We start from the raw sequence: 24633 nt of genomic DNA on the forward strand, positions 1-24633 counted from the left end.
TGGCTTAATTGGTGGGTGTGGCTTGGTGGTCAGATGACTGGGTGGGTGTGGCCAATAACAATAATAAAAATAATAAACAAAGTATACAAAACAATAAGTGGTACCAAAAACCATCTTTCACACTTAACACACACACAACACAACACAACACAACTGACTCAGACACAATAAAAAGTGGAAAGAGGGGCAAATAACTAAGGCAGAATATCAACAAATAGCCCGAGCCTGTAAAGATGAAGTGAGGAAAGCTAAGGCTCACAATGAACAAAGGCTAGCGACAAAAGTAAAAAATAACAAAAAAAGCTTCTTCCAACATGTTAAAAACAAGAAAAAAGTCAAGGAAACAATTGGCCCATTGCTGGGAGAAAGTGGCAAGAAGAGACAAGCAACAGGGAGAAAGCAGATCTACTTAACTCATATTTTGCATCTGTCTTTACACAAAAGGAAAAAACAATCCAACCTATCAAAAACAGCACTACAAAAAACAGATTAGAAACACAAGTTAAAATAGGGAAGAAAATGGTAAGTGAACACCTGTCTACCCTAGACGAGTTCAAATCACCAGGACCGGATGGATTACACCCCAAGGTTCTGAAGGAACTGGCAGACGTGATCTCAGAACCACTGAACTATATCTTTCAAGATCCTGGAGCACAGGGGAGCTGCCAGAGGACTGGAAAAGAGCTGATGTAGTTCCCATCTTCAAAAAAGGAAAAAAAACAGATCCAGGAAACTACAGACCTATCAGCCTGACCTCAATACCGGGGAAGATTCTGGAAAAGATAATCAAGCAACGAATCACCGAACACCTAGAAGCAAACAAAGTAATAACCAAAAGCCAACATGGGTTTGTCAAAAACAGATCATGCCAGACTAATCTTATCGCATTCTTTGACAAAATGACAAAATTAGTAGACCAGAGGAATGCTGTCGATATAATTTACTTGGACTTCAGTAAAGCATTTGATAAAGTAGACCATAACCTACTACTAGATAAAGTAGAAAAATGTGGGTTAGACAGCACCACCACCAGATGGATTCGTAACTGGCTGACCAACTGCACTCAACGTGTAGTCCTCAACGGAACTACATCCACATGGAGGGAAGTATGCAGTGGAGTACCCCAAGGCTCTGTTTTAGGCCCAGTACTCTTCAACATCTTCATCAATGACTTGGACGAGGGGTAGATGGGGAACTCATGAAATTTGCAGATGACACCAAACTGGCAGGAATAGCCAACACTCCAGAAGATAGGCTCAAGTTACAGAAAGATCTTGACAGACTTGAACATTGGGCGCTATCTAACAAAATGAAATTCAACAGTGAAAAAAGTAAGGTTCTACATTTAGGCCAAAAAAACAAAATGCACCAGTACCGTATATGTGGTACCTTGCTCAATAGTAGTACCTGTGAGAGGGATCTTGGAGTCCTAGTGGATAACCATTTAGATATGAGCCAGCAGTGTGCAGCAGCTGCTAAAAAAGCCAACACAGTTCTGGGCTGCATAAACAGAGGATAGAATCAAGATCACGTGAAGTGTTAGTGCCACTTTATAAGGCCTTGGTAAGGCCACACTTGGAATATTGCATCCAGTTTTGGTCTCCACGATGTAAAAAAGATGTTGAGACTCTAGAAAGAGTGCAGAGAAGAGCAACAAAGATGATTAGAGGACTGGAGGCTAAAACATATGAAGAACGGTTGCAGGAACTGGGTATGTCTAGTTTAATAAAAAGAAGGACTAGGGAGACATGATAGCTGTGTTCCAATATCTCAGGGGTTGCCACAAAGAAGAGGGAATCGGGCTGTTCTCCAAAGCACCTGAGGGTAGAACAAGAAGCAATGGGTGGAAACTGATCAAAGAAAGAAGCAACTTAGAACTAAGGAGAAATTTCCTGACAGTTAGAACAATTAATAAGTGGAACGACTTGCCTGCAGAAGTTGTGAATGCTCCAACACTGGAAATTTTTAAGAAAATGTTGGATAACCATCTGACTGAGATGGTGTAGGGTTCCTGCCTAGGCAGGGGGTTGGACTAGAAGGCCTCCAAGGTCCCTTCCAACTCTGTTGTTATGTTATGTTATGTTACAATGTAAAAGCAGCTGCACTTCACCCAAAATGGCCCTTGCAACAATCAGGAACCTCACACAGCCACAAAAAGCTCAAAAACCAACTTTCACACTTTACACACGTACAACACAACTGACTCACACACACACACACACACACAAAATGCCAGATACAGCTTTGTGAGATTTTGTGTGTTTGTGTAGTTAGAGTGAAACACTACAGAAACACACCAAATCTCAGAAAGCTGCACAAATATTTTATTTTATTATTTTATTTTATTTATATTTTTTAGATCAGGGGTCTCCAACCTTAGTAACTTTAAGGTTTGTGAACTTCAGTTCCCAGAGTTCCTCAGCCAGCAAAGCAGGCAGATTAGTTGCTCACTGAGGAAATAGATGAGCTAGCAACTGATTCTGTCTCCATGCTGAAACTGCTCCTTTCGGGCTGGGAAAGCCATTCTTTAGAGCAGTTAGGTAAGTACTTTAGAATCTCTTAAAAGGTTTTTTACATGTAGAAAACATGTTTTTTAAGGTTCTGCTGATGAGGAACTCAGGTGAGATCGCCAGAGGAGCCTTTTAAAACTTTTTTTTAAAAGAGTTTAAAGGCTCTGCTGATCTCAGCTGAGCAGCGGGATCCTCAAAGGCTTTTTTTTTACTTTTAAAGGCATGTTTTCGGCTGAAGAAAAACTGCTTTTAAAAGTAAAAAAAAACCCTCTGCTGATGGTGCGGCTCAGCAGAGGCAGGGGGGCGGGGCCAGGGATTTTTGCCACCGGTTCTCCGAACCAGCAGCCGCCATTGCTACTGGATCGGGCGAGCCTGTCCGAACCGAGAGCATTTCACCCCTGGCCCTGGCCCCACCTCAGCCTCATCGCTGTCCAACTCCTTTGCCAGCTCCACAGGCTGCTGGCAGACCACAACACAATGGCAGATACCAGAGCAACAGCTATAGGGGCAAAACTTGCTTTCATTATTCTGAGTGAAAGCTCCTCTCCCTCCTGCTTCTGCTGTAATAGGGTCAGTAGGTAAGGTATCTCCTCTTATGCCTAGGAACACAACATAATCTTCTCCAAACCTATTTGCTGCCACTTCCTTTTTAAAACTCGTTATCTGGCAGGGTGTAGAAACTAAGGAAGATGCTCAATGGAGAGCAAGGAGGAGATACGCAAGAACCGTTACCTTAGCAAAAGGAGCTGAAACTTAGTTTAAGTTCAGAACTATGAGATAGAGAGGGTGTGATGACCTAATGGTTAAGATGCTGGGCTTGTTGACTGGAAGGTCAGCTGTTTGAGAGCCAAGCACCACATGGCAGGGTGAATGCCCAATCTTATTCCAGTTCCTGCCCCACCTAGCAATTTGAAAGCATGCACAGGGAAATAAATAGGTACCACTATGGTGGGAAAGTAACGGTGTTCCATGCATCTCGGCGAATAGTCATGCTGGCTCCATGACCACGAATACATCTTCAGACAGTGCTTGTTCTCTTGGCTAGGAAAAGGAGATAAATACTGCCCCCTAGAGTCAGACACAACTGGACAGGGAAAACCTTTACCTTTACTATGAGATGTGGTTTTGGAAATATTTATTTATTTTATTTATTTATTTTGTCACACAGTATATATAAGCATAAGCTTGAAATAACTATACAATATATAAGTATATACATAAGCATGAGTATGTAATAACTATATTAATTGGATATAATGAAAGGAAACAATAGGACAGGAATGGTAGGCACGCTTGTGCTCTTATGCACACCCCTTACGGACCTCTTAGGAATGGGGTGAGGTCAATAGTAGAGAGTTTTTGGTTGAAGCTTTGGGGATTTTGGGAAGAGACCACAGAGTCTGGTAGTGCGTTCCAGGCATTAACAACTCTGTTACTGAAGTTATTTTCTGCAATCAAGATTGGAGCGGTTCACATTAAGCTTAAATCTATTGTGTGCTCGTGTATTGTTGCAATTGAAGCTGAAGTAATCTTTGACAGGAAGGACATTGTAATAGATGATTTTATGAGTTAAACTCAGGTCATGTTATAGGCCTTCCTAATTATAAGACAGAGAAGGAGATACAGCACAATTATAATTGTACCTTCCTGGAGTTGATTTCTGTTACGGTTGCTTGCATCGAAACTTTGTATGTTTCCTGCTCCTGTGAGGTATTTCTGGTTCCTGTCATATGTAGATATATACTTGTAATGATGGCTTGTTGGGGATTCTTTTACTTATGATTAAAACTACTTGAAACAATTTCCTCATCTGGTGTACCTGTGGGGCTATAACAGTGGTAGGAAGGATTTGCAGTGAGATTCCTATTTTTATTTTTTATTTTTATTTATAACACAACATAACAAACATAAAACACATAAGGTACATTCCCTTTTTACAACTGCTTTGTAGCAGTGATCTCCTAATGTTTACATTTTCTCCCAATTCCCTCTATAATCTTTATAGCCTTTTTATCCCAGCAGTGAGATTCCATTTTTGCTCAAAAAAGCCACTGGAAGGAAACCCAGTTCTTGTTTCTGAAACCCTTAGGAAGTGCACTTCTTATAGTTTGTGACAATCCAAGACACTATACACTTGGCCATGACTGTGATCTAATAGTAGTTCTGGATTATCTCTAGATATTTCATTCTTTTTTCTTTAGGCTTTGTTTTTAACATAACATAACAACAGAGTTGGAAGGGACCTTGGAGGCCTTCTAGTCCAACCCCCTGCCCAGGCAGGAAACCCTACACCATCTCAGTCAGATGGTTATCCAACATTTTCTTAAAAATTTCCAGTGTTGGAGCATTCACAACTTCTGAAGGCAAGTCGTTCCACTTATTAATTGTTCTAACTGTCAGGAAATTTCTCCTTAGTTCTAAGTTGCTTCTTTCTTTGATCAGTTTCCACCCATTGCTTCTTGTTCTACCCTCAGGTGCTTTGGAGAACAGCCCGACTCCCTCTTCTTTGTGGCAACCCCTGAGATATTGGAACACAGCTATCATGTCTCCCCTAGTCCTTTTTATTAAACTAGACATACCCAGTTCCTGCAACCGTTCTTCATATTTTTTAGCCTCCAGTCCCTTAATCATCTTTGTTGCTCTTCTCTGCACTCTTTCTAGAGTCTCAACATCTTTTTTACATCGTGGCGACCAAAACTGGATGCAATATTCCAAGTGTGGCCTTACCAAGGCATTATAAAGTTTTGGGTCATGTTAGGACACAAGATAGCCACGTGTTGCTGGAAGCCTAGTGGCATACACATTTAATTATTATTTCAGATAGTTGTTGTTTAACAATGGTAATTGGGACTGGAAACTCTGTTGGGAAGCAATACAGTCATAAGTAAAAAAAAAAGCATATGATTGCATCACTTAGTGACAAGTTCTGGCAGTGCTAGTTACCATTGTTAAGCGAGGACCGTGAGGACCTCACCTGACTATGACTTGTGACTTTCTGCCTGTTCCCCTGTTGCTTTGCCTAGTGGGAATCTGCCTTGAGGGCAAGTCTCAAATCACAATCATGTGACTTCAAAGATGTTGCACCAGCTGTAATTATGAGGACCGGTTGTAACTACTATTTGTTCAGCACTGCCATAAATTGGAATGGTCGCTAAATAAATGAGGATTAGCTGTATTATTAACTTGAGAGGGACATCGGGAGCCACGTCCAAAGTTTTATAGACTTCTTTCTGACCTTGGGGCCTCTGGTTTCTATTAAACACTTGCATTATAGCCCTATGGAATAAATGGGTTATTTAACTGCTGAAGGATTTTAGACTAGATATATATCACTTCAGGTCAGATTCATTAATTCAGGTCAGATTCAAGTCTTTATTATCTACATAAAGGTTGAGAAATTAAATAGAGTTGAAAGCGAACCAAAGGAGAAAGGGAAAATAAGGAAAAATTGAACTAATTTGGAAGCAGGAGCTGGTTGCTCTCTCAGACAGGATCACATAGACACGAACAAAACAAGATCCTAACAGCTCAGATCAGCCTATGAAGCAACTAGATCAATCTATTTCACAACTAGAAAAGTAATTTCACAGCTCCAGTGATCCCAAGCTAGTTATGCAATTTTTAGAATTTCAACTCCGATTTTAAAGAATTTTGGTTTGTAGCTTAGCTGGCTATTAGAAAAGCCCACCTAAGAGGAATTCTGCTTCTGACTAGATCTTTAGAATTTGGTTGTTTTTTTAAAATTGACTTAATTAGCAGAGATGGCAAAACTAACTGGTTTGATTAGAGACAATGGACCAGATAGCTTTATAAGAGACTGGAAGCTGCTTATGGACTTTATACAAGTTACAGTAAATATAATAACAGGTGGTTGTCAGAGGGATTTGAAAACCATTGTAATGTTTGGGCTAACCTGTTGACTTTGTTTTTATTATATATAGATATTTACTATGATTAGATGTTGAGTCAATTTGATTATTAAATAAAGATCTCATCTGGAACTTTGTTTATATATGTATTCTTGTTAAATAAAGATGAAAGCTTAAAACTATTTGTAGACTTGTTATATAAGGGGGCGAGAATTTATCAGGTATTGTTGTTGTTATTTTTGTTTTTATTATTTTATTTTATTTTATTTTAAGCATCCCACTGGGGTGGGGTTTTTTATATTGAATGTTAAACTTATTTGATATTTGGATCATTTTTTCCCTTTTTTGTACACATTTTTTTTATTTGTTGTTGTTAGTGTTGAATCATGTTTTCCTGTTTTGCATTTTGGATTTATAGTTAAGTTATAACTTTTTTTCCATCTGAACTTTTTGTGGTGAGATGTCTCCCCTACATCCTGTCTGTGAAATGGCACCATTAAAGTTGATGTCTGTCTTTCTTTAGCCGTGGTGATCAAATCCTGGAAGCAGATTCAGTCAGTTTGCGTCACGCAGCGCTGAGTGAAGCTTACGCCATCTTGAGTGAATGTGGACCTGGCCCAGTTAGCCTTATTGTTAGCCGACATCCTAACCCAAAGGTATGAAACAGAATGGAAGATATTCAGTTTTTCCTCTGCAGCATTTCCCCCTGAGCCTTGCACAATGGTTTTATACGTGAAAAAGTATATTAGAACAAAAAGACATGTATGCATCTTTAGTTGAATTCCTAACAATTCCAGTTCACAGGCTTGTTTCTCAGCAAAGTGCCTTATGACCCGAGTTTAAAAAAACAGCAGAGTGGATATTACAGATTAGTGCAGGATTGCCCAATTTGGCACATACCTGAATGGATCAACCCCCTTAACACTCTGCTGGCATGGCCAAAACCCACAATGGCTGGAGTTGTCAATCATTCATTCAATCAATCAATCAATCAAACAAACAAACAAACCTTTATTGTCAATGCACAACATGTGTACAATAAAATTGAATGAGCCTCCCTTGGTGCAGCCCACCCAAGAACATAATACATCTCAATAAATCAGTAAGTAAAAAGAAATCCCTAACCCAATAGTAATAAACTAACACATATCCTTTTATATATATATATATATATATATATATATATATATATATATATATATATATATATATATATATATATATATAGTACTATAGTACACCGGTATATACATGTTGCATGTTACTCTGGCACTGCAAGTCTATCACATTACCTTGATTGTGGTGTTATGTTGCAATTAAAAGTCTGACAGCCAATGGATAAAGGCTATTTTTCAGCCTATATGTTCAGCTAGCTATATACTTCTATATCTCCTGCCCGATGGTAGGAGAATAAAGAAATGCTGTCCAGAGTGTGAATCATTCCTGAGGATTTTCCTCACTCTGCTGAGACAGCGGGATCTGGCAATTTCATCCAGTGGGGTTAGGGGGCAGCCCATGATTTTTTGTGCTGTGCTCATTACCCTCTGTGCCTTCCTGTCCGCGGCTGTTAAGCCAGCGTACCAGTAGTGGGTTTCACTTACCTTCGCTACCGGTTCAGAACTGTGAGTGTGCTCATGCTTGCTTTGCTCGAGCGCGGTGCTTCTGCATATGTGCAGAACCTTCTGCGCATGTGCAGAGCGTCTGTGATGACATCCGGGCAGGTGGGTGGAGCCTCCTGCCGCCACTGCTACCAGTTCGCCTGAACTGGGGCGAACCGGTAGGAACCCACCACGGCAACATACCATACCATGACACAATATGTGAGGGCACTTTCTATCGTGGACCAGTAGAAGGAAGTCATCAGCCATTATTCCACCTGATTTTTCCTCAAGACCCTGAGGGAATGGAGGGTGATAACCGACATTCAACACACCTAGAAAGCCTGGGTTAATATATTTTAATTTTTTCTCACAATCTAGAAATAAACACATTAGGCATTTTCAGGGCCTAAGCAGCCTGATCACTTTAAAATCTCAGGGAGTAACTACTTTACTCTGTTTTATACTTTTTAACATTTTTGCTCTTCGTTGTGTAAATTGTGTACACCACTCATTTTATGATTTATTCTGGTCCCTTAAGGCAGAAGCAGGTAACTTATATGCTCTTTATATACCTCAGATTAAGACTTCTGTGGTCCATTGCTATCCTCTTTATTAATATCTAAAAAGGGGGCCTTTTCTGTATTTAATAATAATAATAATAATAATAATAATAATAATAATAATAATAATAACAACAACAACAACAACAACAACAACAACAATAATAATAATAATAATAATAATAATAATAATAATAATTTAATTTAATTTGTATACCGCCCTTCTCCCGGAGGACTCAGGGCGGTGAACAGGCAGATAAAATAAAAACGATACATTTCAATAAAAACAATATTTAAAAAACTTATTCCAATAGCCTAAATTTAAAATACAATACGAAATATAAAATAAACCCCAATAAAATCCATTTTCATATTTACATTCTTGCACAAAAGCTGACTTACAAGGTTTCTGTGGATCAAAACTTATAGCTTCCACAGCTGGGTTCACACAAAACTCTAAAACATATGTATGAACCTATCATGGTTCTTTACTGATTTGCTGACATTTATATTTATTTTTGTAGTCCGTCGTTTTCTAAAGATTCCAGAAAACATCTGTGGCTTGTTCAGGTTTGAGCAAAAACTTGGATAAAACAACTCTGATTTAGTATCATGTTAATTTAGTTGTAAAGCACCTAGTTTGCCCATTTATTCAGTACAAGGGGGGGGGGAGATTCTCTCCACCCTCATACTATTTATATCAGGGGTCTCCAACCTTGTCAACTTTAAGACTTGTGGACTTCAACTACCAGAATTCCTCAGCCACTTTGCTAGCTGAGGAATTCTGGGAGCTGAAGTCCACGTCTTAAAGTTGCCAAGGTTGGAGATCTTTGATTTATATGGCTCATTCTGTTCAAGGATTTGTATCCTTTGAAGTTTTGCAGTAGAACATGAAGATACTTTTTTCTATAGAAGATCATAAGAAAAATAGATATTGTCCTGCACTTTTTAATATAAGCACATATTTAAAACAAAACAAAAAAACAACAAAAAAAACACAACTAAATACAAAGATCACACATTAATTGAGAGGTGCCTAGGCTCTTCTTCATACCTTTAAAGGAAATTTTCAAAGGAAATTTATGTGGGGCTGATTTCCAAAGCACATCCTGTTAATAAGTAAAGATTTGAATGTTTTAGTTTGTCCTATTTTTGTTAGAGATTACTTTTTACTAATTTGCACTTGGTAATTGTTCTAGTTTGTATATATAAAATTCTTTCTTTTTGTTGTTCCTTTATTAAATTTGGCGTGTTGTTCTTACCCTCACTTTCTATTTCATTTTATAGACAATTTCATGGACACAAACTACCCTTCTTTAAATATACATATTTTTATGGCTAATCTACATTCCATCAGACAGAATTGTTTTTGTTCCCAAATTACCTGGTTTTCTTCTTTTTTAAGTATTTCCAAAACCAATGCCACAGAATATATTTGTCTTTCTTTGTTTTTTGAGTAAATGTGGCTCTGAAAGCTGATTTAAGCTACTAAGTTTGCTTTGGAATGAATACAGTTCCTTTCAGTTACAGGAGTGTGCCTTGAGTTTTGAGTTACACCAAAGTCAAACAAAAAGGACTGGTTCTACATATACAACCCTTTCCTTTGCAATTGCCACCTTTAAATCAAAATGCTGCGGATGGTTTGTTGGAAGCTAAAGTATCCCACCTCCATTTTTTTTTAAAGTAGTTGGGCAAGGAAAAGGAAACTATAACAGCAAATGTGATCTTTGCAGATAAACTCAATTAGAATTCCATAGATTTGTAAGATATTTTAGGAATCCACTAACCTAACTCCATTCTTAGCCAGAATCCATTAGAATAGCTCTAAAAATGAAATTTTATATATATATATATACACCAGAGGTGGGTTTCAGCAGGTTCTGACCAGTTCTGGAGAACCAGTAGTGGAAATTTTGAGTAATTTGGAGAACCGGTAAATACCACCTCTGACTGGCCCTGCCCCCATTTATTCTCTGCCTCCCGAGTCCCAGCTGATTGGGAGGAAATGGGGATTTTGCAGTAACCTTCCCCAGGAGTGGGGAGGGACTGGAAATTTTACAGTATCCTTCCCCTGCCACGTCCACCAAGCCATGCCCACAGAACTGGTAGTAAAAAAAATTGAATCCCACCACTGATATACACGGATTTCATTCTGACTTGGAGACAGTTACCATCCAGAGAGAGAACCAACCAAGAACTAAAGTGAGGTTTCCTGATAGTTAGAACGATTAATCAGTGGAATGACTTGCCTCCAGAAGCTGTGGGTGCTCCAACACTGGAAGTGTTTAAGAAGAAATTGGACAACCATTTGTCTGAAATGGTATAGTGTTTCCTGCCTAAGCAACGGGTTGGACTAGAAGATCTCCAAGGTCCCTTCCAACTGTGTTCTTCTGTTACTTCCAGCAAAGGAGGGCACACTCCTACATGGGCCAGTCCAGTGGTGGGATTCAATTTTTTTTTTATTACCGGTTCTGTGGGCGTGGCTTGGTGGGCATAGCAGGGGAAGGATACTGTAAAATCTCCATTCCCACTCCAATCCAGGGGAAGGTTACTGCAAAATCCCCATTTCCTCCTGATCAGCTTGGGCTCGGGAGGCAGTGAATAGATGGGAACGGGCCCAACCAGAAGTGGTATTTACAGGTTCTCTGAACTACTCAAAATTTCCGCTACCGGTTCTCCAGAACTGGTCAGAACCTGCTGAAACCCACCTCTGGACTAGTCTATATTCTATCGGCAGCTCATAGAGCCAGAAAATTCTTCTTGACGTAAACCCTTTCCTTGTAATTGTAACTATTGGATCAGGCTCTGCCTTCTGGGGAATTCAACATTAAATCCATTCTTTCTTCTCTTTAAAAACTTTCAGATATTAGAAGACTAGAGGAGTCTGCAAAGAAGCCAGGGTGGGGGGCAAATGACAAAAAGCAGTGTTGCACCATTGTGATGCAAGCTCCTCCCCTTTTGTACCCGCATTGTGATCTCATATTCCGATACAACTAAGCATCAGATTCTGCAATTCCCTCCTAAATAATCTTTTCTGTGGGTTGTATACCTCCAGATTCTTTAGTCATTCTTCACGATCTTTCCTTTTAAAAAAAAATACACAAATTCCATTACAGTTTTACAAAGTTCCATATTAGGCATATGTGCTTGTGTTTATCTACTGGGAATTTACTTCCTCTCCTTCCTCCTCAAGGATCCAGACCTACTAATTCCCTGGAGAAGATCCGGGGAGGGAGAAGGCAAGGGGCGGAAGGAGAAAGATCCATTAGCAGCATCCGTTTTGATATGTGAAAAGATATGTGATGGTTTTTGAGAGATGGTTGGGGGAGTTGCATGGAGTGATAGAATAGAATAACAGAGTTGGAAGGGACCTTGGAGGTCTTCTAGTCCAGGGGTCTTCAACCTTGGCAACTTTAAGACCTGTGGCTTTGCTGGCTGAGGAATTCTGGGAGTTGAAGTCCACAGGTCTTAAAGTTGCCAAGGTTGGAGACCCCTGTTCTAGTCCAAGATCTTTAACGTCCCTTCTAACTCTGTTATTCTGTTTTGATATTTTGATCCTGGGGAACTAAGGCAAAATAAAAGCATGATATCCAGGAAACGTTCAACCTATTACATTTAAATTTCTACACGTAAAAAGATGTAAATACTGTACTGCTAAAACGTGGGCCTTTGCTGTACCCTCAGCTGTGCAAATTTAGAAAATGGCACAGGGATAAAAGAACTAGTACATACCACAGTTTGTACATCATTATTCAAATGGATGCCATAATTAAACCCAACCCTCAGAACATGTAGACAATAACAACAAACAAGGGCCATTGATTAATTTGATTATGTACCATCACGTTGGTGTCTAGTCTTAACAGAATGTCTTATAGAGACATTTTTTATGCCTACCAGTGGTGCCGCCATTCCACTGTAATTGAAAAACAAAGGCCATACAATTAATAACATCAAATGACTAAATGGTTTACAGAACTAATTATTCGCAGAGTTGCTACATGTTTGAAGATGCCTAAGCCAAGATGTTCTTTGGTAGATTCCTTTTGCTCTTCTAGTTCAGAGAGGGGCTTTTTTTGGCTCCCGATGCCACTCCATGCAGTGCTAGAATTCAAAATGTGGTTAGTGGGAAGCTTTACTTCAAAATCAGGAAAAGAAAAAGAAAAGAAAAAAGAAGAAAAATCTATGTTACACAACCTACACCAGCACTTTCAAGAGTTCTATTTTCCATATTAAAAGAATGTACATGAACTTTGAAGTAATATATTTTGTTATTTCCTGAATATACCTTTAGATCCGTTTTTCTCCCCCAATTTAATAATAGGTTTCTGAACAGGAGATGGATGAAGCCATAACACGAACCACCCACAGAGAAAACAAGGACGTCTCTTCTCCTCATTCCTCAGGTATGCATCTGTTTCTAAAATTGCATCAGATTTGACTCTTGATTTACAGTATAGATAAATCCCTAGAAAGTTTGTTCTGCGTACAAACACATTGTTTTGTGCAAAAGAATGTTTTATTTTCAATTAGTTGGACAAATAAGCAGAAATATCTGCTGGGGGAGCAAAAAAATAAATAAATCAAGATGGTGGCCATAGTTATGCAATCATAGAATCATAGGGCTGGAACGGACCTTGGAGGTCTCCATCTCAGACAAATGGCTGCCCTGTTCTGTCCTCTTCGCCTCTGTCCGAACGATGGCTTAATTAGCTGGCTCTTATCAGCTCTGCCAAGAGCCCTCGTTAGCTGCCAAGACGCTGGTGAGTCACAACCTTCAGCTCTAGTCAATCAGTGGATTTGCCTGTTACAAAGAGACACACCAGCTCTTGCTGCCTTTTATATCCTGTGGGGTGTGGCTCCATGACTCAGCACTTCCTAGGCCTGCCCTCCCCTGTTTCTGTCATTCCCTTCTCTCCTGCCTACGAAACCTAGGATTTAACCATGCCTGATTGCTGTCAGCTGGGTCTGCAGGCATGGCCTGGGTGGGGGAAGAGTCGGGATGGAAGCCTCATTAGTTCTTCCACCTGGCCGGCTTCTGGCTCCTGGAGCTGAGCCAGGGAGGCCAGTGCTTCCGAGGTAAATCCCGACGGCCCTTCCCCCTCACTGTCCAAGTCACTTTCTGGCAGCAGGCCCAGCTCCGAGTCACTTTCTGGCAGCAAGCCCGGCTCCAAGGCACTTTCGGGCATGGGGCCAGGTTCGGGGGCGGGAGCCACAACATGCCCAATCTTTTCTTGAAGACTGCCAGCAATGAAGCGCCCACAACACCAGCAGCTATTTCTTTTACCCCTCTCCCTCTCCCTCTCTCTCTCTCCCTCCCTCCCTCTCCCCTCCCTCTATCTCCCCCCCCTCTCTCTCTCACACACACACCAGTGGTGGGATTCAAAATTTTATACTACTGGTTCTGTGGGTGTGGCTTGGTGGGCGTGGCTTGGTGGGTGTAGCAGGGGAAGGATATTGTAAAATCTCCATTACCACCCCACTCCAGGGGAAGGATAATGTAAAATCTCCATTCCCTACCCACTCCAGGGGAAGGTTACTGCAAAATCCCCATTTCCTCCCGATCAGCTGGGGCTTGGGAGGCAGTGAATAAATGGGGGTGGGGCCAGTCAGAGGTGGCATTTTACAGTTGTCTGATCTCAAAATTTCTGCTACCGGTTCTCCAGAACTGGTCAGAACCTGCTGAATAGCAACACACACACACACACAGTGAAAAAGAAAATTTTCAAGGATCAGTTGTAACTGCAGCTTCTGGATCTCTTAAATGCTACCTTAGCACAGGGCTGTCTTAACGCATGGGTCTGATGGGCACTTGCCTGTGGGCCCCACGAGCATAGGAGCCCCATACTAATCTGTGTATGTTAACCCTTCAATGCACCTTGTATCATATCAATACAGCAACATACTTATTACATACTTATTTGTTGGAAGTGCCAATCAAATAAATATATGTTTAATTTTATCGACCATTTACATTTTTATTCCTGTGAGTAGTTGCCGTAGGGGTCCTAGCACACTGCTTTGCCCAGGGCCCATAATGCTGTTAAGACGACCCTGCCTTGTCACAACAGCTTGTAAAATTGGCTCTTATTTACTCTTAATTCCCTAAAACAACAGGAGGTTGTTTTAAAAAGCTAGTGGCCACCTTTTCCATATGTTATTATATTATAAACAGCTCCATCTTTGCTGAAAAGGTGAACTGATTTATTAGTCCGCAAATGTTTAGTGCCAACTTTTTTCATCAAAATGCAGTGAAATAAAATAGAAAGCAATTCACAGATCAGTATTCAGCAATGGAAGATGAACTAGTTAGGGCAAGGGTCTCCAACCTTGGCAACCTTAAGACTTGTGGACTTCAACTACCCAAGCTTTGCTGGCTGGGGAATTCTGGGAGTTGAAGTCCACAAGTCTTAAAGTTGCCAAGATTGGAGACCCCTGAGTTAGGGGGTATATAACTTTGTCCAGGCTGAGAGCAGAGTTGTCCTTTAACGGGTGAGGAAGTGAATAGGGACAAAGCTAAATCTGATTTAACTCACATTACATATGGCTGCAAATTCTGGAAGACTTTTTTATCACATAACTTCCACCCCTACTTTTACTTTATTGCTCTGCTTGTCAATTCCAAGGTTGCGGATCTTTTATTTCTCTTGCATATATTTCAACTTCTCTTTGGTTGCTAGGGATAACAGAATGAAAAATAAATAAATCTAGTTAACACGATAATTCAGTGGTGGGATTTAAATAATTTAACAACCAGTTGTCTACCCTATCTTCCAACAACCAGTTCACCAAACTGCTCAGGAAGTTAACAACCGGTTCTCCTGAAGTGGTGCGAACTGGCTGAATCCCACCACTGCAATAATTCCACATGGATTCCAGTAGCTTCCCCTTTTAATCCATTAAAAATGAAAAATTATCATATGAAGATGAACGATTGATTATGGAGGCAGCATGTAACCCTGACATTTTAGATTGCACATCCCAGAATTTGGGCAGTATTTCTGTTTGCTAATATGAAAATCCAGTTGTGGTGGATCAAAGTCTCCTAAAACTAGATTGGCTCAAAATGACTCATGGTGGGTTCTCGTTTTCCTTCTCCTTCTCCTTCTCCTTCTCCTTCTCCTTCTCCTCCTCCTCCTCCTCCTCCTCCTCCTCCTCCTGCAAAAAGGAATTTTCCTCCAAACTTAACAGAAAACATATTATTTTCTTTTTATGCTGCATTTTTATGACCCTTTTTATGCTGCACAATTGAGAGGCCTGCTCAGTTGGGACTCATCAAAGAGCAGTTCACTGGTATTGAAACAGAGCTGGCTGGCTGAAAGTAGCTGGAGTACTCCAGCTTTTCATGGCCAATATTGTCTCTTTCTGTTCTTACTGCCAAGAGGGGAAAGATGTGGTCAGTGCAGCAATAGGAAATGGAGAAGAGGAATGTCTCATCTGCCTCTTTAGCTCTGGCTTCCCTTTGTTCTGCGCTGTTGGCTCTGTTGACGGTGGCTGTCCTGGAGGAGAAAACTTTCTTGGCTAGCCAGCATCATCAGACTCTTTGGAGGAACTGATCCAACACTGAAATACTCTTGGGTAGAGTCAGAATTCAAAGGGGCCTAGTTTTCCTTCGGGTTCAAACAGCCCCAAAACTCATGCCGTGCTAGCCGTGATCTGTGTGCTACTCTCTGCAAATGAAATGATAGCTGAAGAAGCTTCTTGGGTGAGAAGCGAAATGTCTTCAAAGAAAAAACAGAAAGTCCAGTTGCCTCTTGAAAAAAAAAGAACACTTTGGCTCTCAGCAAATCAGCGAGCGATGTGAATTGTGCAGTCATTTCTAGAAAGACAATAAAAAGCCAGTCTTCCCTCCAGTAGTGGGATTCAAATCCTGGCGCTACCAGTTCACTATTGGTAGAGCGCACGTGGCGCTTCTGCACATGCGCAGAGCATTTTTGGATGACGTCTGGGCGGGTGGCAGAGCCTTGTGCCGCCACCTCTACCGGTTCACCCGAACTGGGAGCAACCCACCACTGCTTCCCTCCCAAATAAAGTCAAATGTGGAAAGTCTGTGGACGTGTTACTTCACAAGCTAACATCTTCTCTGTCGAACCCAATTGTTTTTTTAACAGGAAACCTCCCAAAAAGTCCATCTCCAAGCGTGAAGTCTAAACAGACAGAAGCCTCCTCGCCCTTGAGCTGGACAATGAAGCGTTTCTTGGAGCCAGCGAGTCGGGTAAAACCTATTGAGATTCCACCACAAAACTTTAAAGCAGAGGGAGTTCCTGTGGCTTAGAAAAAGTTGGGACTTCCTTGCATACACACACATAACATCCATGGGTGTCCTTCAAGGCAAAGAAGGTCCGGTAATTCTTCTGTTTCTTGCCTTGTAGGGAGGGGAGAAGCAGGGGAACAGATATGGGGGAGGGTAGCTTTTCTCATTGGTTGTATTGTTCCCACCCGGGGATTTCTTTTGTCAAAAGACTGTTGCAGAGGTTGCGATCTTACAAGAGGAAAGCACACAAAGCAACACAACACCTGCCAGAAAGTTGCCATGCATGACAGAACCTTGTCCCTCTTCCTATTCGTAGCTTCAATACGTCAAATAGTAAAGTCCCCAAAGGTCATCTTGTCTGTCTAAAAGTTTCTGGGCACGTTCCAGCAAACGCACCAGGTCCTTTTCTGCAAAACGTATCAGGGTCAGAAAGAGAGATTGTAGAGCCTGCGTTCTCGTTCTTGCTCTCTGCCCTCATTTTTTTTTTTAAAGCCTTCATGTGCTCAGGGAGAAGGCTGACAAAGCGTTGAATTCAGTTGAGAAGCCAGATTTTTCCACATTAAGGAGCAATCATTTTTCAGTTTGGTTTCCAGTCTTTTCTTTGTTTCATGCTGCTAATGAGAGTGACTCTCCTTTTTCCTGGGACAATTAGCCCATGTCCAGGACTAATATATATATATATATAAAACCGAGCAGCATTTGATAGTATGTTAAAGGCAATTGAATAATTTGGAAAACGAATCAAACGGTAGTAAAAAGAGAGGCGGAATCTTAAATCGGTGTTTCTGAGTCTTGGCAAACTTTAAGATGTGTTGATGTCGTTCCCAGAATTCCCCAGCCAGCATGGAATGAACTACAGATCCAGAGGAATTCTGGGAACTGAAGTCCATCGATCTTAAAAGTTGCCAAGGTTGAGAAATACTGATCTAAAGCAGGAGTGTCAAACTGGCTTTCTTCCAGGGCTGGATCACCATGGTAGTTCTCCTCTGCGGGGCAAGAGGGGGTACGGGGGGGCAGAACGGATGCCTCCTGCAGCACCCTGCCGGCATGCCTCGTTTTCACCCTCCATGGCCTCCTGCAGGACTCTGCTGGCCCATTTTCAGCCTGTTTTTGGGCCTGTTTTCAGCCTGTTTTCGAGCCAGTGTTCAGCCCATTTTCAGCCCATTTTTTGGCCTGTGACTGACCCGTTTTTTGCTGGCAGAGTGCTGCAGGAGGCTATGAAGGGTGAAACGAGGCATGGGGGGGCTGCATGCAGCCTGTTTTAGCCGCCAGAGGCACCAGCGGGCTAGTTCTTTGATATTTCCAAACACCCCACAGGCAGGATCTGGCCCGCTTGCCTTGAGTTTGACACCCCTGATCTAAAGGAATGAAACATTTGAGTAAGAAAAACAACAGGAAAGAGAGCAGAACTTTTAGCATAGATGATCTTCTGTCTTGGGTAGGGGTCTCCAAACCCCCGGGCTGCATCCCACTACTAGGCTACAGACTGTTCAGAGCTGGCCATGCAAGTAAGCTCCACTTATGAATAGAATAGAATAGAATAGATTTTTTTTTTATTGGCCAAGTGTGATTGGACAGACAAGGAATTTGTCTTGGTGCATATGCTATCAGTGAACATAAAAGAAAAGATACGTTCATCAAGAATCATAAGGTACAATACTTAATGACAGTCAAATAAGCAATCAGGAAACAATCAATATCAATATAAATCGTAAGGAAACAAGCAACAAAGTTACTTGTTACATGCAGTCATAAGTGGAAGGAGATGGTTGATGGGAACGATGAGAAGATTAATAGTACTGCAGATTTAGTAAATAGTTTGACAGTGTTGAGGGAATTATTTGTTTAGCAGAGTGATGGCGTTCAGGAAAAAACTGTTCTTGTGTCTAGTTGTTCTGGTGTGCTCTATAGCATCGTTTTGAGGGTAGGAGTTGAAACAGTTTATGTCCAGGATGTGAGGGGTCTATAAATATTTTCACAGCCCTCTTTTTGATTCGTGCAGTATACAGGTCCTCAATGGAAGGCAGGTTGGTAGCAATTGTTTTTTCTGCAGTTATGCAAGCAGCAGGCACATGTGCTCACACGCAAAGCTCCACACTCGTGTAAATGGAGTTGTGCATACCTTGCCACTCATACGGAACCATCCCCTCTTCCCCCCTCCTCCCTGCTGAGCTGCCAAGCCAGAAAGTTTGGGGTCTGTTGGTCTTGGGGACTAATTGCTGCAACATCCCATTTTCTTTTTCTGTATTTATTTCAGCAGAACTCCCTCAATTCTGAAACGGAGCTTTCCCAATATTTCTTACAAGATGGGGCGAGCCAATTGTCTCTCTCAGAGACTACCGTGACTGGATCCAGTGATGAAGAGCAGTTTCGACCCAAGAGTAGGAGCAGTTCCCTAGAAGAGAGTTTTCTTTCTTCTGGCATTCCAGGTAGGCCGCAGGAGGCATGGTAATAGTTCCAAGTTTATTGCCCTTCTCTATGCATGCTGGTTTAGGAATCCTGGGAGTTGAAGTCCACACATCATAAAAGGGACCATAGTTCCCCCATCCCTGTTCTGTAGCTTCCCAGCCTTAATCTGCCCAGTAACTAGAATTTGCTGAATGGATTGGACACACAAGGAATTTGTCTTGGCACATATGGTCTCAGTGTACATAAAAGAAAAGATACCTTCATCAAGGTACAACAATTACAACACAAATGATGGTCAGTATATCAATATAAATCATAAGGATTACCAGCAACAAAGTTACAGTCATACAGTCATAAGTGGAAAGAGATTGGTGATGGGAACGATGAGAATAAGATGAGAATTAACATATGTATAAATAACTCAGTGAAAGTGCATGCAAATAAAAATGAATAAAAATTATTCTATAGAAAGAAACAGAACAAGAGGGGGTGGGGGTTAGAGACAGTTTGGTGAATTGGTTAATACACCAAAGTTTTTAGTTTTTAGCACTAGGCTAAAAACCAGGACATTTATGAATTCTAGTCCTGCCTTAAGCACAAAGCCAGCTGGGTGACCTAGGGCCAGTCCCTTTCTCTCTACTCTAGGAAGAAGGCAAGGACAAATCACCTCTAAAAAAGAAAGCTAAAAGAATTTCAACCCCAAATTGAAGGCAGATACTCACAAAGCAGTGCATAAAATCAAAATAATGTTTCCCAACAGCAAGTTATACCATGGCTGATGGATATTACTGCAGTATAAACTACAATTCCATAAACTACAATGGAATTTAGGATACGGTAACTAGACTGATTTCATTTGCTATGCCAACTAAAATCTCTTAAATTAGAAAAGTTACTGATTTGGTGTTTGCTGTACTTCATTGCCAATACAATCATGGACTTCAGCTATCCAGCTGCATCAGGTGATGGTTCAATTTAATTATGTAAGGAATTCCCACCATGGTTCCTTAGTCTGAGTAACATACTTGTCCATTTCTTTCCCTTCCTACTTTGAATTTTAACTACCAGGGCATCTGAAAATTTTATCCTAGTCCTAGTTTTATCCTAGTCCCCAAGAATATCTACCTGAGAAGGTAGATGGAACCATCTCCATAAATAGAACCATACAATTGAATGGGGTTGCCTGTTTTGAGGCCTTGAGTACAGATAAAGGTAAAGGTAAAGATTCCCCTCACATATATGTGTTAGTCGTTCCTAACTCTAGGAGGCAGTGCTCATCTCCATTTCAAAGTCGAAGAGCCAGCGCTGTCGGAAGATGTCTCCGTGGTCATGTGGCCGGCATGACTAAAAGCCAAAGAATAGAATAGAATAGAATAGAATAGAATAGAATAGAATAGAATAGAATAGAATAGAATATATATTTTTTATTGGCAAAGTGTGATTGGACACACAAGGAATTTGTCTTGGTGCATATGCTCTCAGTGTACATAAAAGAAAAGATACCTTCATCAAGAATTCTAAGGTACAACACTTAATGATAGTCATAGGCTACAAATAAGCAATCAGGAAACAATCAATATCAATATAAATTGTAAGGATACAAGCAACAGTTACAGTCATAGAGTCATAAGTGGAAGGAGATGGGTGATGGGAACGATGAGAAGATTAATAGTAGTGCAGATTTAGTAATAGTTTGCAAGTGTTGAGTGTTGAGCACGGAACTCTGTTACCTTTCCACCAAAAGTGGTCCCTATTTTTCCACTTGCAATTTTTTACATGGTTTCAAACTGCTGGGTTGGCAGAAGCTGGGACAAATAATAGAAGCTCACTTGGTTACACGGCACTAAGGATTTGAACTGCTGTACTGCCAACCTTTCAATTGACAAGCTCAGTGTCTTAGCCATTGAGCCATTGAACTGTACTCCCTTTGAGTACCGTTACTACTGCTAAAAAGATACCTTCCCCTCTGGTCCCCCCCCCTTTTTTTTTTACAAAGTCATTTTTATTGCTGTTTAGGAGAGAATAGTAAGAACAGAGAGGTATATATGGAAAATAGCGATAGATCAGGTCATTACGTTCTAAGATAGCATTGCCAAATTATATACCATGTGTTTATTCTTAGCTACCAAAGAATCCAGTCTGTGCAGTTCACCGGCTACTAGCAATAGCTCGCCGGGTCCTCTCAGCAAGCCAAGGGAGACAGCTGCTCGGCACGTTAGTTTCAGCGACAGCCCCAAAGGGGCCCAGTCTGCTTTCCAACGGCAGAGAAGGATTGCTTTTTACGATGGAGATATGAGCGATGAGGATGACTTTGCCAAACAAGATGGAGACTCATTCCAAAGAGGGTCGAGGTCAAAAGCTCAAAGGAAAGGAAACAATGACTGTAATATTTCCCCTGCAGCTCCTTCGGCGCAAAATGGAGATATCAGCCAGGAGAGAGAATCTGCGGCAAACACCTGCAGTGACTTAGCTGCTACCGGCTCTAGGAATCTGACGGAGAGCATTGGGGAGCATCCATCAGACACCCCTTTTCTCCCAGCTAAAGAGCTTCATCATCTTCCAGAGCTTCATCCAGGCTACTTGAATGTGAAGGACTTTCGGGAGGAACCTCTAGAAACTAAGAGGTCTCCTAAATTGGAACATAAAGCAGTCACCCGAGTAAAAAGCCTGATGAGCATTGAATACCACGGAGTCCCAAGGCCCAAGAATGAGGAGCATGGTGCCTGCAGCAGAGCCAGTGGGAAGGCCCTTCCATCCATCCAGAAGAATGAAGCTCAGGAGATTCCCCTGGAGCAGAGCCAGGTGGAATCCATTACTTTATCCCGGAATGAAAATGAGTCCTTTGGCCTGGATCTCGAAATTCATGCCAACCCTTTGCGCATCGTCATAACAGGCTTGCAACCAGGTGGAGCAGCTGAAAGGGTAAAAAAAAAATGTCTTTCTCTTTATGATCCGTAGTAGTAGATAGTAGAATTTCAGTTCAGAGAGAACTTTGAGAGCAGGCAAGAAACGGTCATAGTAACCTCAGGAGACATCTGAATTTTGTGAGTCTTGCCTCATGTCTCTTACTATAATCCTTACCAAATGGGCAGTTGATGAATTGATTGAGCCCTCCTTCCCCTCCCTACCATCTTAAAATTCTCAGGGCAAGGAGATCACACTGTTGTGAAAGGAGCCATATTGTTCATTTCATTAGTAAGTTTTGCTCACTTTATAAAAATGTAACTCATTTAGAAACAGAAGGTACTGCATTTTAAAAGGTATGCAGCTTGTTGACAAGAAAGAATAACTATACTGCCATTCAGGGATTTTCAGATTATTTCAAAACGAGCATCTTTTGGGAAGCCAAATTTAATTTGTTAAGTCAAAATATTTCTATTAGCGACAGCATAGATGATGCCGAAGTATTTTGAAGGAATTTCTGCAATGGGAACAAATAGAAAAATCCCGTTTCTTTATCTGAGCTCCTTTGGCTATAAGGCAGTTAGTATTATTTGGATTATATTACAGTATATATATATACAGTATTTGGATTATAGTACAATACAGTGCTTAAATATTACACTGCATAAAATATAATAACTATGTTTGGGTGTGAAGGCCAGTCACTTGTTTGCATTACAAGAATGAGTTTTACTCCATGGGTAAAATGTGAGACCTTAGTGAATGTTTGAGAAGACCTGACAAAATGTTGCAGAGAATGGTCTGTATAGTCCTCGGCCTTCCCCAGATGGTATCCCAGCCACTAAGGTGTCTTACCATCTGCACATTTCCCTGTTAACAATATTTCTAGGGCTTTATAAACATTGCAGTGGTTCTGTCCTTTATATTGTATCCCCCGAGGCATGTAACGTAAGGGAAGCCAGTCCCATTATAAACTGATTGAAATCCAATCAATTTAGCTTAGCACTCTAGGTAGAAAAGATCGGTAAGTCAGGTGTGGTGAACAAAGTTGGCTTGTAGAAAGGCAGAAATGGATTGATAAAGAGCTGTAAGTGACTCCTCTTGATTTTGCCCTCTTAGACTTTTGCCAGGTTAAGGAGTCAGTGGTTCCTCTGGTTCCACTGACAGAGAATGACAAAAACGCTCTGTGCTTTGGCTGGAAGGACCTTGAACATAGAATCTATTCCCCTTTCCTGGTGAAGCAATTGAGCTTCACCTTCATGTTATTCTACATCCTAAAATTGTGAGACTATGACAGCACCGCATTAATAAATGAATTCTTAACAGGCATCCATGGGAAGGCTGGTTCCAAGAGATGAGATCCTTTCTATCAATGCTATCCCCATCTATGGATTCTCTTATGAAGAAGCTTGTCAATATGTAAGAAGTCTTCCCACATCCATTACCTTGGACATCCAGAAAGCCATTTTGCGTAAGATTTTGTCTCCCTTTTCTGTTCTGTGGTCGATGGGCAGATGTATGTAGGTGTCGTGTCCCCCTCCCCCTCCGACGACTGGGTCTGGGAAGTCTGTATCAAGCGTGGCCATAAAGCCTCTGCAGCTTTGCCAAATTCCTTTCAGATTTCTCAGGCAGGCAGGAATCCAAGGTGTGACTTCAGCAAACCAGATGAGACTTTGCTTGACTCAAGGAATGCCAAAAAGCAGATCCTTTATATAGGCCATGGGGTGTGGCTCCATGACTCAGCACTTATCCAGGCCTGCCCCACCCTTCCTTCTGCTGATGTCGCCTCTCAATTCTCCGGAAGCGGGGATCCGTCCACTGTAAATTCCCTTCCTCCGGATCTGCTGCCGGCAATTCTAACACGTGGCTGGCTTCGTGCTCACACGCTGTAGGAGTGAGGTTTGTTTGTTCATTCCTGACATTCTGTCCGGGCATGGTGCCAGGGCTGGGGGCTGGAGGCATACCAGGCCGTTCCTCTTCATTATCAGACTCTGAATCTGATAGCAAGCCCGGCAGGAGGAGGGAGGGGCCTTGCTGAGGAGAGGCGGGCGAGGCACAACAGTAGGTATCTCTGAATTATATTCAAGACTTTTTTTTTTTTTTGGATAAATCACAAGTCTGGAGAGGAACCAAAGCATTCCATATTTTACTGTCATTCATGCTGTTGTGGCGAAGATCAGGCTCACTTAAAACAGTTTCCCCCATTGACTTAATTTGTCAGAAGCTAGCTGGGAAGATCACAAATACAATACAATACAATACAATTCTTTATTGGCCAAGTGTGATTGGACACACAAGGAATTTGACTTGAGGATACATCTTAAGTTTATTAGACAGGCACAACATAAATTATAGCCACCTAGCAATGTGGAGTTTGGGACAGCTGAGAAGTTTATAGCCTCCACATTCAAAAAGCATTTTTGGATGGAAGTACCAGTTCGCAAATGTGAGTGTGTATGTGCACATGCTTTTAGCTCGTGCACGCCATCTCTGCACATGTGCAGAGCCTTTTGCACATGCACAGAG

The 24633-nt window shown here is 41.3% G+C and overlaps 1 protein-coding gene across 7 annotated transcripts in view; it reads left to right on the forward strand.

Moving 5' to 3' along the window:
- The window catches only part of PDZD2 (PDZ domain containing 2), a 371146-nt gene that overhangs the window by 320011 nt on the left and 26502 nt on the right, over positions 1-24633 (forward strand). For 5 of the 7 annotated variants that reach the window (XM_058170301.1, XM_058170302.1, XM_058170306.1 and 2 more), the window contains 6 exons: positions 6903-7035; positions 12865-12946; positions 16652-16755; positions 19052-19223; positions 21326-22125; positions 23434-23578. In XM_058170301.1, the coding sequence (XP_058026284.1) occupies positions 6903-7035; positions 12865-12946; positions 16652-16755; positions 19052-19223; positions 21326-22125; positions 23434-23578 (1436 nt within the window). The remainder of the gene's footprint in view (positions 1-6902; positions 7036-12864; positions 12947-16651; positions 16756-19051; positions 19224-21325; positions 22126-23433; positions 23579-24633) is intronic. The other 2 variants (XM_058170304.1, XM_058170303.1) reach the window with 2 other exon arrangements.

Source organism: Ahaetulla prasina, chromosome 2 (assembly GCF_028640845.1).
Source record: "Ahaetulla prasina isolate Xishuangbanna chromosome 2, ASM2864084v1, whole genome shotgun sequence".
NCBI lineage: Eukaryota > Metazoa > Chordata > Lepidosauria > Squamata > Colubridae > Ahaetulla > Ahaetulla prasina.